The sequence below is a fragment of the Ornithorhynchus anatinus genome, chromosome 12, assembly GCF_004115215.2.
Source record: "Ornithorhynchus anatinus isolate Pmale09 chromosome 12, mOrnAna1.pri.v4, whole genome shotgun sequence".
Classification (NCBI taxonomy): Eukaryota; Metazoa; Chordata; class Mammalia; order Monotremata; family Ornithorhynchidae; genus Ornithorhynchus; species Ornithorhynchus anatinus.
Genome location: NC_041739.1, coordinates 33811921 through 33825194, shown reverse-complemented (window position 1 = coordinate 33825194; position 13274 = coordinate 33811921). Strand labels below are relative to the sequence as shown.

At 43.3% G+C, this 13274-nt stretch overlaps 1 protein-coding gene across 11 annotated transcripts in view; it reads right to left on the bottom strand.

Annotated features, from left to right (window-relative positions):
• Nucleotides 1-13274, bottom strand: part of CAMK2D (calcium/calmodulin dependent protein kinase II delta) — a 257409-nt gene that overhangs the window by 5964 nt on the left and 238171 nt on the right. For all 11 annotated transcript variants that reach the window (XM_007670171.3, XM_029077177.1, XM_029077180.1 and 8 more), the window contains 2 exons: nucleotides 7120-7195; nucleotides 2619-2713 (listed from right to left, as the gene is read on the bottom strand). In XM_007670171.3, coding sequence (XP_007668361.3) covers nucleotides 2619-2713; nucleotides 7120-7195 — 171 coding nt within the window. The remainder of the gene's footprint in view (nucleotides 1-2618; nucleotides 2714-7119; nucleotides 7196-13274) is intronic.

The following is a 13274-nucleotide window of genomic DNA, read 5'->3' as shown; positions in this document are numbered from 1 at the left end:
CTTTATCTGAAAGGGAAAGATATGCATGAAAACCTGTCCTTCAGATCACCTCTTGGTCACGGAAGAGAAACCACAAAACAAAGAAGCTAGAGTCTTTGGTAACTGATGCGACCTGCCTGAAATAAACGCTACCCGTAAAGATCTATTTGGCCAGGTAGGGAGTCTCTTGGGGGATGTGGAAATTTCTGGCATCTAGAAACTTTTAAAATTAGACCTGCACATCTGCTGGAAGAGGCTCTCTAGCAGAGGCCTGGGTTCTAATCCCGGCTTTGCTACGTAACTGCTGTGTGACCCTGTACATGTCACTTAACTTCTCTGGGCCCGGTCACCTCCTTGTAAAATGGGGCTTCAATACATGTTCTCCTTCCTACTTAGATTGTGAGCCTGAGTGGGACAGGGACTTGTCTGACCTGATTATCTTGTATCTTCCTCGGCACTTAGAACGGTCCTTGACACAGTGAGCACTTAAATACCACACTTATTATTATTATTATCAGATTTCAGCAGAGCCACCATTTCCCGGCCCCGCTTTGACTTAGAGAGTCAGTCAGCATAGTGAGGCTGTTGAATCATCTCAAACGTGCTTTTGATAAGGAAAGTCATCAAGTCAGATTTTCTTCCCTAAGGCATAGCTTCTTCATTCTGGGGCACCAAATGACTAATTCTGAGTCTTACAAGTTCCAAATTGTTTGAAAAGTCCCTTCTCTATACTGGTGGTGCTTTTCCAAAATACTCAAACGTGCTTCAGAGGAGCAAATCTGGTCTAGTGAGAAGCAGTGTGGCCTAGTGGGAAAAGCATGGACCCGAGAGTCTGAGGACCTGGATTCTACTCCCAGCTTGGCCAAATGCCTGCCGTGTGACCCTGGGCAACTCACTTAACTTCCTTCTGCTCAGGGAATGGGGATAAATATATGCTCTCCCTCCTGTAAGATCTATGTGAGACAGGGACTGTGTCCAATCTGGTCAATCTGTATCTACTCCAGTGCTCAAAACACAAAATAAGTGCTTGAATATCATAATGATGACTATTATTATTATCCATAGGAGCATGTCATTTACTGCACAGATGATTTCACTTTGGTATTTCATGTGGATGTCTAAATTAGGCTGTGCTACTGCACTGCACCTAGAAGTAGCTGCAGCTGAGTTGCCAAGGGGTACAAGAAGCAGAAGGGACACCAATCAATCAATGGTACTGAGCACTTAGTACACGGAGAGCACTGTACAAGTGCTTGGGAGAGTACTCCACAACAGAATTAGCGGTCACGTTCCCTGCCTGTAAAGAACTTACAGTCTAGAGACGAGCTTACAGTCTAGAGGAGTGGGTCTAAGCGCAGTGTACATCAGAGGTGGCACTCGAATAGTGGGAGCATTTTATTTTTTGTTTCTTTCTAGGTTATTTTTGATGTGCTAGAGGACCAAGGTTCCTACTGTGGAGCAGTTTCAGCAGTGCAGCGGCAAGGGAGGGAGAACAGATGGGTAGGGAACACGGACTAAGGTCACTGTGGGCAGGGAATGTGTCTGTTCATTGTTATATTATACTCTCCCAATCACTTAGTACAATGCTTTGCACAGTAAACACTTAATAAATATGACTTAAATGAATAGTGGATGATAGGGGGGCACGTTGGAGTTCTGCAGTAGGTCCCCTCCCTGCGCATCCCACCCCCTCACTCCCAGCCAACTCTGGGCTTCTTGAAATCACTACTCTGGCACTACCAAAAGAGAAGCAGCATTGCCTAGTGGCTAGAGCCCGGGCCTGGGAGTCAGAAGGACCTGGTTTCTAATCCCAGCTCCACCACTTGTCTGCTGCATAATAATGTTGGCATCTGTTAAGCGCTTACTATGTGCCAAGCACTGTTCTAAACGCTGGGGGAGATACAGGGTAATCAGGTTGTCCCACGTGAGGCTCCACAATCTTAATCCCCATTTTACCGATGCGGTCACTGAGGCACAGAGAACGAAGTGACTTGCCCACGGTCACACAGCTGACAAGCGACAGAGCCGGGATTAGAATCCACAACCTCTGACTCCCAAGCCCAGGCTCTTTCCACTAAGCCACGCTGCTTCCCCAGTGACCGCATCTCTAAGAGGGGGATTAATACTGTGAGCCCCATATAATAATAATAATAATAATTAAAGTACTTCTTTATGTGCCAATCACACCTCTGGGGGCTGCGGCTTACCCAATCACAAAGTGGGATGATGACCCACCCACAGAGGCATATACTTCTACAAACAATAGCATAGGTAGGGAATATCGAACACCCATGGAATTAGAGAGAATATAAATGGTGAAAGAAAGTATGTCTATAAATAGCTTATGAATTTTTCTACATATCTGAATTGATATAATAGGGACTGCGACAGAGAGACAGAAAAGAAGGGGGAAAGAGAGACAGAGATATGCATTATAAAAATCAATATATTTTCAAGTAGGTGAGTAGCCTGTATGCCCATCACTTCTTTCTCAACTCTGATACAAAAATCCTGGAGGAGAAATGGCCACCTTAAATATCGAATTTCCAATTGCAGGGAAAGAGTCGTAAAATTGGTTAAGTAGGGAGGGACTCTAAGGAGTACTTGAAAAACACACTATGAAACGGAAAGGAATTTACCGTTTTCGAAGTAGAATCGATGAAAATCCATCCCTTCCACTAAGTTACCTAGGGCTTCAGGTTCAAAAGCGGTAAGGCCTGGGTCGCAGATCTTTCTGCAGGAGGGAAAATCAACAAAGCGGACATGTCAGTGAATGATATATTTGGTGTCTTACACTTATATACGCAAAATACCTTAAATCCAACACCACATGCATATCGTAGTTTCCCTGAGCATTTAGAAGGGTGGTTGACATTTCTCAAATGCTATTGATTACCTGAGACAAAAATGCTCAATCAATTCATCAGTGGTACTTATTGTGCACTTATTCATTCATTCAATCGTATTTATTGAGCGCTTACTATGTGCAGTGCACTGTACTAAGTGCTTGGAATGTACAATTCGGTAATAAATAACTTACTCTGGCAACTTACTGTGTGCAGAGCACTTGGGAGAGAACAATTCCACAGAGTTGGTAGAAATGTTCCCTGCCCACAATGAGCTTACAGTCCAGAGGCTCCTACACAGCTTGTCACTCCTCACCTTCAAGATGGCTGAGCTTCCCTTCTCCCAATAGCTGGCACCTCTACTTCCTCCCCAATCCTTCTCTCTGATTAGCTCCTCTAGGTCTTTACCCACTCTTCCTCCTCCCGTGCTTGAGTGTGGGGACCAGTGGAAGTGGTCATCAAAATAACATCACAACTCACAGAGCAGGGGTGGGCTTTACGGGATCGTTCTATATCGTACACTTCAATCATTCCATATCATGTATCACGCTGAAGCAGCGTGGCTCGGTGGAAAGAGCACAGGTTTGGGAGTCAGAGGTTGTGGGTTCTAATCCCGGCTCCGCCACTTGCCTGCTGTATGACCTCGGGCAAGTCACTTAACTTCTCTGTGCCTCGGTTATCTCATCTGTAAAATGGGGATTAAGACCGTGAGCCCCACGGGGGGCAACCTGATCACCTTGTATCGACCTCAGCGCTTAGAACAGTGCTTGGCACAGAGTAAGCGCTTAACAAATACCACAATTGTTATGTCATACTCCTCAATCACCTACTCCATCTCAAGCAGTTGAAAACTCATCTCATTCCTGAAAAACCAGAGAAGATTTCACAACCCACTTATCCCAGTGTTTAACCCAATCGCTGTCAGAAAATTTTTCCGTGTCTAATCTAAATCTTTCACGCAGCCGTAGACACCACTTTCCTCTTGGTGGAGCTCGAGTAGTTCTGGGTTTCCACCCCTTTCATTACAGCAAGGGAGGCTCTAAATCATCCCTCAGACTTCTCTTTCCTAGGAGGAATGATGGTAACTCCTTTAACCTTTGCTTATAAACCTTATTCTATTTCAACCATTTGATTATATGTGGCACTCTTATTTAAACCCCTGTTTTCCTCCCTTCACTTGAGAGTGAATGGATTATAAATTATCTCTAGTCATTTTGATTTTTCACATTAGTTCACTGCGATGCAGTAAATATTGAGACTGTGAGTTCCATGTGAGACAGGGACTGTGTCCACTCCATTTTGCTCAGATCCACCCCAACACTTAGTACAGTGCCTAGAACACAGGAAGTGCTTACCAAACATCACAATTATTATAACGGCAGAACGACAGGGAAAATAGGAGTTAAGTGCTTAGTATAGTGCTCTGCACAATGTAAGCACTTAATAAATACCACTGATTGATTGTTTCTTAATATCATGCGCAGGGAAACTGCACATAGATAGCTATGGGCAAGGAAACTGCCTAATTCTGTTGCACTGTACGTTCCCAAGCACTCAGTATAGTGCTCTGCACGCAGTAAGCACCGAGTAAATACCATTGATTGAATGATGGCATGAAGGCAAGATTCATGATTCACTCAGATTATATTTGCAAGCATTAAAATCTTGCTAAAAGCTTAAAAGCACGCATACGGCTGCGTGAAAGAAGCAGCAGGATGTATTGGAAAGCACAAGTTTGGGAGTCAAAGGACCTGGGTTCTATTCCTAGCTCTGCCTCATATCTGCTGTGTGACCTTGAGCAATTCACTTATCTGTGACTCAGTTCCCTCATTTACAAAATGGGAATTCAATAACTGTTCTCAATCCTACTTAGATTAGGAGCCCCATATGGGACCTGATGTTCTTATATCTACCCCGATGCTTGTACAGTGCTTGACACATAGTAAGCAGTGAACAGATAGCAATATTATCATTAATATTCTTGTTGAGAAATTTATTCTTCCGTATACTGACGTACAAGTAACTTAAGGCAACATAGCTGTTTGGAATAAAGGTGTGAAACTGGAACCCGGCGATTAGAAACCCCGAGGGCAGGGACTGAATCTCTTAACATGTCGGTGCATCTTGAGGGTGGCGAGTACAGTATTCAATGCAGGTGCTCAATAAATACCACTGAAAAATGAGTGAATGCCGAGAGCCCACACCCATGAAAAGGCCCTTCTGGATGCAGTGCTTGGGGAGGCAGTGTGGCCTAGTGGATAGAGCACAGGCCTGGGAGGCAGAAGGATCTGGATTCTAGTCCCAGCTCCACCATTTGCCTGTGTGACCTCTGGAAAGTCACTTCTCAAGTTACCTCATTTGTAAACTGGAGATTAAGACTATGAGTTCCATATGGGACCTTGACTGTGCACTGTTTCCAACCCAATTACCCTGTATCTACCCAAATGCTTAGAACAGTGTCTGGTACACCGTAAGTGCTGAATAAATACCATTAAAAAAATGCCCCTGGAGACTCTAAGATCACTGTGGGCAGGGGATATGTCTTATTAATTCTGTAATATTGCACTCTCCCAACTCCCTACTACAATGCTCTGCAAACAGTAAATGACCACTAAACACGACTTATTGGTGATGCAAAGTGGGGAAGAGAAGATCGTACAAACCAACAAGCAGAATGCTAGGAATACAGGTTTCTTAAGCGGATGACATCTGTTGGCCCAGAAAAAATAGCTCTCTGAACATGAGAGGGCCTCAAGTGAAGCCCTGATTCCAAAACACCAGTCATGCTTGTAACACACTCAAGAGCTCCAGATATGTCACCGTGCTCTCTGGATTCATGAAGGAATTGGCTGTGCCGTGTGAAAAATACTCAGCAACATGGTGAATGTCAAGAACTCCACAATAACATGAAGTCAAGCATTAATAATCAGCTTGGAACTGCTGCACTGTTAAGGTACAGTGAGAATACTATTTTCATTTTGCTTTGTTTCCTGCAACGGGAGGCTGAAGCTGAGAACTGCAGCACAAGACTCACTTTGGCCTCTTCCTGACCAGATAAAATAAGATTTTCACCTAGATCATGAACCACCCTAAAGATTTAAGTATTTTATGCTCATCCATAAGACTTAATTAATAAATGTATATTCAATTGCTGACTCAGTTCTTCCATTCTGACATGTTTGTACTATTAAATCTTTGTTCTTCCTCCTATTCCCACTACCTGTAAATCCTTCATGTCTGCTGATTCCCCAAGAGTCTGATATAGTCACTTCAGAACACCAATGTGCTGTGGGAGATATGGAAATTCCGGGCCATACGTCTCCAATTAAATGTCTATAAAGGGATATTGCCTCTGACAACAGAGAGGATTTGTTTTGCTCCAGATTCTTCATTTTCATTGAAACCTGACTTCTTTCTTTCCAAATTCATTTTATTAAGTTACAGTAACCTCAGAGTCCTACCCATTAAATCTTTTTTTTTTTTTAAAGAAAATAAGAAAACGTCAAGTCCTGAAAAGTGCCTTTGAAATGCTGCTTTTACCAGATAAAACTCAAGAGTGATGAAAAATTCCCCTTGGGCATCATACCTAAACATAGCCCAGGTGTCTAAATAGGCTGAAAATAGCAATTTACAGATCTTTCACAAGAGCCAGAATACTATCAGTGTCTTAGTGGAACATTTTGAAACTTGCTGAAAATGTTTTGTGGTTGCCACTTAAAGTACAAGAACAAATGAAAACTTTTTTTTTTTTTATAGTATTTGTTTAGTACTCTGTGGCAGGCACTCCAAGTGCTGGGGTTCATATGAATTAATCAAGTTGGACACAGTCTGTGTCCCTTATGGGGCTCACGTTTTACAGATGAGGTAACAGGCATAGAGAATTCATTCATTCAACTGTATTAATTGAGCGCTTCCTGAGGGCAGAGCACTGTACTAACCACTTGGAAAGTACAATTCAGCAATAGAGACAATTCCTGCTCACAACTGGCTTACAGTCCAGGAGTTAAGTGACTCGTCTCAGGTCACACAGTAGACACATGATCGACCTGGAATTAGAACTCAGGTCCTCTGACTCCCAGGCCCACGATCTTTCCACTAGGTCACGCTGTTTCTCTTTTCAAACCATAGGCAAAGAATACTCTTCTTGTTGTAGAATTAAAGAACATAAGAGAAAAGGACTTATTTTCATCCCCTTAAGACAGACTTATTACACAGCTCTAGTTTCTAGAAAGTCTGAACCAGGAACAAACACCTTTCACCTTTATGAAAGCAAAATGACTATCGCTTAACTCACGTGTAAGCTTCAAAATCTCCATTGTTGATGGCCTCAATCAGCTGCTCTGTGACTTTGATAATCTCTTGCTTCCGTGCTAAAGATAAGAGAGAGGTGAAAGTGAATAAGCAATGTGACTTCTTACCCTAATTATGTCAAAACCTGGAACTTTAGATCCTTCTCTGTTCCTAGGACTAATGCCAATTGTCTAAGAATACCGCTTTACTTCCACTAGATAGATGTGTTAGGTTACTGAATCTGGCTTACTCCAGCTTAATGTAGGTACATTTCTGCACTATGAGCAAAGACCATCTGAATGTTCAAGGTTACATCCTCTGGATCAACTTGACTCATTTTGAAAAGGCTTTTTTAAAGATCTCTTGACATTTATCAAATTGCTACAAAGGAAAGGTGACTTGTCATTCTAATGGCAATGCTCCAATGAATCACATGAGGTGCAAAATCCTGGCTTCCATCCCCCTTGTTTAAAACTCATTTTTCCTCATTTAACATTGATTTTGGTCAAATGTAGAGCCCAATTACTACGATTTCTTTTCGTCTTTAACTTCAGATCCCTCTTTTTCGTAAATTCTATGTGTGGGTAAATGCATTAAGCAATATTTACCAAGAAAAAGTGCCATAAACCAGCTCTCATTTGGTCCCCAATATGAATATTCTCTGCTTTTTCTACAGCTAAAGAAAATGCTACTAGCTTCAGTTAGTCAAAGGAGCAAAATCCCCAAGTGACTTGAAGCAACGAAGATGCCATTTGCTGACATGTTCGACTCCGGGTCTTTGCCGATTGAGGATATTCAGTTTCATGAATTTTAAAGCCACCAGAAATCATAAAACTATTCATTAGGTACAGACACATGCCATCATGGAACACTTAATCACTCCACTTCTCCAGTAAACACTTGGAGAAGCAGCGTGGCTCAGTGGAAAGAGCATGGGCTTTGGAGTCAGGGCTCATGAGTTCGAATCCCAGCTCTGCCACTTGTCGGCTGTGTGACTGTGGGCAAGTCACTTAACTTCTCGGCGCCTCAGTTCCCTCATCTGTAAAATGGGGATTAAGACCGTGAGCCCCACGTGGGACAACCTGATTCCCCTATGTCTACCCCAGCGCTTCGAACAGTGCTCGGCACATAGTAAGCGCTTAACAGATACCAACATTATTATTATTATTATTAATCCCAACTTTCCCCATTACACTGTAAGGTCCTCGGGAGCAGGGATCACTCTACTTAGTCTAAGGAGCTCTTTCAAGTGCTTAGTACAGGTCTCTACCCACAGTAAAGGCTCAACAACACTACTGACTGATTGAATACATAAAACTGATCATTTAAACCATGACCCTGTCACGAGGGGTTTCAGTTACTGATTCTGTCAACCACTGAACTTCCATTTTGGACTGATTCTATGAAATGTTCTAATCAACATTAGACTATTAGTAGTTTGATTTTTGATGATTTGTCTTCAAACAAACTTTCATTCACTTAAGAAGGCTTTCTGTTAGAAAGAGTTCAATTCATCACAGAACCAGACTTCTGCATGCATTCTCTGAGTCTACTTAGTAAACTGCCAATTTATCTGTTACTCTGAACCTCCTGAATACTCAGCACCTGATAAAAAGGCCTTGCCACACCCACATCTAGTTTTGGAGTTTAAAGGAGCAAAGGGGTTTCAGGGAGATTCTCTGGGTATTTTATTTTGAATGGTTTCCTCTTCTGAAACTCATTTGCTTAGCCTGAGGTAAACTAGCACGGGCAGGTTTTTAAAGAGAAAAAAAGTGAGCTGTGATGCAGACTTTTTGCATTTTATTTTTAATTGCTACAATCATCAGCTTGACAATGGACACTCCAAAGATACACTTTCAGTAGGGGAATTTTGAAATTGATCCTTGAAAATATCCTGATGCTCTCTGTATCATCTTACACAGAACTTTACACTGAAATTTGGGATAGGTCAATAGCTAAATAATCTGAACATGCGATTTAGAGTTACTGGGGGCCTCAGATAACCTTACAAAACCCATTAATTAGTGCTAGGTTTATAATTACAACATAAATCAGGAAGGGAAAACATTGTAATTACTTAATTGGTCATTTAGTCACCGTAAACAATGCCGGACTGACTGCCCTGGCTTCCAAATGAAGGGAACCCTATAAATCAAAATGTGCCTTACATTTTGACTAGCTAGCCACATATATGGATGTCATCATCACATGTAAAGATTTTATATAAATCCTCCAAATTAGGGTTTCCCAGTTTCACACATGTTGAAGCAACTCAACTTGCACATTTCAATTTAAACAGCAGACACCCAAATGTAAGCCATTTCAAAAACATGTTGCTGAGAGTACCCGAGCGACAGCAGAAAACGAATTCCCAGTGGGGATGTTGCCAATGTCATCTTTGAGCTTAATCCCTTCAGTAACAAGTGAGTCATTGACATTTTTCTGCAACCTTACTTTGGTGAAAGTCTATATTAGTTAACCTGACTTCTGGATCAAAGGGCATCGACCAGAAGGTCTACAGGGTGGCAAACTCAGAAAATGAGATTATGGAAATATTTGCTGGCTTTGGGCATTCGAGCTACATCCAGAATCCGTTTAAATCTCTTTTGTGTGGGCCAACAGAGTTTTCTGTGCATAAAAGGGTTGCCAGAAAGAGATACGCCAAGTGAAGAGCTTCCTAACTTGATTTGTTATGAGAGTTTTTGAAGCCAGAAGCACTGTCCCTTCTGGAATCGTGCCAAGCCCTAATGAAGTCTCTGGCTGATGCAGGGTTCCAAATCCCTGAGCTCGGTTTATTGGGATGCTTCCCATCTAGCTTGGGCATTGCAATATTGGAACAAATGTGGAACTTTCCTAGAAGCCTGCTTTTTGGTAGCCCTCTGCTTGGGTACTCTACTTTCGTCCATTCTCCGCATCGGACCTGCTCAGTGAAGCCGTGTCGGGAAGGATCGCTGCATCCAGGCTGGGAGACTGACTTAGCCCTGCTTCCTACATTCACCAACCGATCAGTTTATTTCGCAGGAATCTCTAGTTATGGCTGTATTTATGTTTCCAGTGGACTATAACCTTATGTGAGGAACTGTAGTTTTACTATTTCCTCTTCGAGGTCAGCAATTATGTCTGTGTTCATCCTTTCTAAGTTCCCTCTGTGACTTCTGCAGTGCCTTGCACTCAGTGAACCTCAGTAAATACCGCTGTCTGGCTATTAAAGAGAGATTAAGAAGTCTGTCCTGGGTGGAGTAGCTGCCTTTCGGCTGGGAGATCGAGGCCTAGAAGGACTGGCTGCTGCGAATCTTCATCTCAAGCAAAAGTCTGTTCTATGGAGTCTGAATTACTGGCTGCAGCTCTACCTGCCTTGAGCTTTTTTTTTTTTTTTCCAGTGGCTTGCTCTCCTTTCCCTTAAACACTGGCTGGCTCACCCCTGAACTGGGTGCCTGTGGAACCATGGGGAAAACCTGGGAACACCACTATATGTGGATCTAAACATCTTTTGACATCTTTTACACTAACGAGCTCTCCAAAAACGTGAAGAGAAAGTCATCGTTAATAAACAGAGCATACACAGGCAAATAAACCTACCTTAGGCACGAAAACCCCTCTCAAGGTCACACCTGGAGAGTTTCCAGTATTCTACCAGTCTCAGTTTCGGGAGGGAGAGTCAAGCAGAGGCCTACCGGTTCCATTCCTAGCTTAGGCAGTGGCTAGCGAGTGGAAGGCAACCTGCTGCACGTCAAAACCCACCCATGCCGGGCAGCAGCGGCACGGGAGAGACTGGAGGGTGGAGACCCAGGTTTACTGCGTGGAAGATGGCAATGGTAAACCACTTCCATATTTTTACCAAGAAAACTTAATGGATACGCTACCAGAACGATTGCAGATGGAGAGTGGGTTATTCTAGGAGAGATGTGTCTGTGGTGTCGCTATGGGTTGGAAACGACTCGATGGCATAAGACGAGGCAAGAAAGAGCACATTCCATGCTTGAACCCTCCTTTGAGAAAGGCACTAGGTCTACTTTCCCAATAATTTAAGGATTAACGTTGGGTAAAACCAAAGTGCTCGGCAATTATTTTTATCTCTTCTGCCTCAGTGATGTTCTTCCTCTCACTATCCATCCCCTTTTTAAGAAGGGCCTTTGAGTCCAGGGATTGCTAAGAGCTTTGTTAAAGTTCCCCTAATCAATCAATGACATTTTGGAGTACTTTCAGTCTAGAGAAGGGGCTTCCAATCTAGAGCAGGGACCTACAGTCCAGAAAATCACCAGTTATGAAAATCACCAGTTATGCCACTATTTCCGTTTCACTTTAATGTTGGTATTTGTTAAGCACTTACTATGTGCAGAGCACTTTTCTAAGCGCTGGGGTAGATACAGGGTACTCAGGTTGTCCCACGTGAGGCTCATAGTCTTAATCCCCATTTTACAGAGGAGGTAACTGAGGCACAGAGAAGTTAAGTGACTTGCCCACAGTCACACAGCTGACAAATGGCAGAGCCGGGATTCAAACCCATGACCTCTGATTCCCAAGCCCGGGCTCTTTCCACTGAGCCACGCTGCTTCCCTGGGCAACAACATTTCCATTCACCCCACGGAACCTCTCACAAGGTTGCACGGTTGCAAACTTAAATGAACCTCCAAAATGACTTGGAACTTTCTCTGGTAAGGTGACTTGACTACTTGATTAGGGCACTGGAGCTGCAATTAATTATAATAATTTTACACAACCGGATGTCCCACAGTTTTATTGTCACTTTGCGTGCTATCATTGACCAAAATAACCCCTAGGAATGGTCATTATCTGAGGGATGCACACAAATTAAGGTCGTTTTCATGCATGTGATAGTCTCATCAATAGAAGCTGCTTATCGACCTCACAAGATTACCTACATTTCCTGTTTAGATTAGTTTTGTTTCCCCTTATCTGGTTTATATTTTCATATTTAAGAGGGCTTGCTCAAATCCTGGAAAAAAGAGATTCTTTTCCTTTTTAGCTTTTGAAATGTGCCACAGTGATTATTTATCCCTCCCTGAAAATTCCACTATGGCGAAAGCATCAACTTGCTTACATTTCAAATCCACAGCAGGGTCCATGGCCCTGGCCAAGGGGATGTGAATTCAGAATCCCCCTCGGCACAAAGTGCTTAAGAAAAGAGGATTGGTAAACCCAGTACCCCCCTGCGTCTTTAACCATCAAGTGGAAATGGTGACACAAGCGCCCTTCTTTTAGAGCACCCTAAATCCAAGGAGTTCAAATTTATTCCACCATTAACTGAACGTCGGGAGGAGCAGGTAAGCCTAGCGCTATCCTCGGCTGAGAGGAGGTAAAACCCGAAGCCCAGATAAGTTAAATACGTTATTTGGGTCTAAGAAGAGGACTTCCTCCCAACCCACCATGGGCTCAATCTCCATCAACCACCACAAATGAACAGCGCTCAACGAGCATTATGTGCAAAGTATCAGAGGCGCTGTGGCCTAGTGGAAAGAACACAGACCCGAGAGTCAGAAGGCTTGGGTTCTAACCTTTGATCCGCCACCTCCTGTTGGGTGACTTTACACAAGTCATTTCCCTTCCCCGTGTCTCAGTTTCCCCATCTGTAAAATAAGGGTGAAAATACCTGTTCTCTCTCCCATGTGGGAAAGGTACTAGGTCTAACCTGATTATCTTGTAGCTACCCTGGTGCTTAATACACTGCTTGGCACATAGTAGGTGCTTAAATACTGCAATTACTACTATTATTATTATTAATTTATTATTATTATTATTACGCAGAGCACTTGGGAACAGTAGTAGCAGGGGAGAGGTAAGGCGGAACCCGTCTCACGTCCCCTTAGGCGGTGTTAAGTTCGGCTCGTTGCTCTGGACTAGAGGGTCTGCTGCGGCCAAGGCAGCCCTGGGATGCCAGAAACCTGGAGAGGGACGGTGGCGATAGCCGCCGCATTCCATGGAAGGTGGAAGGATAGCGGGGTCTTCCGGCAAGAACAACGGATGAGCCCCGACCCTTAGCTTCAGGATAGTGGGCCTGCAGGGAGGAATTGGTTAGAGTGCCAGTACCGTTTTTTTTTTTTTTAAGGCACAAGTTAGGGGCTTATACTGTGCCAGAGAGTTATACTAAGCTCTGGGGGGAGATACAAACTAATCGGGTTGGATACAGTCTTATAATAC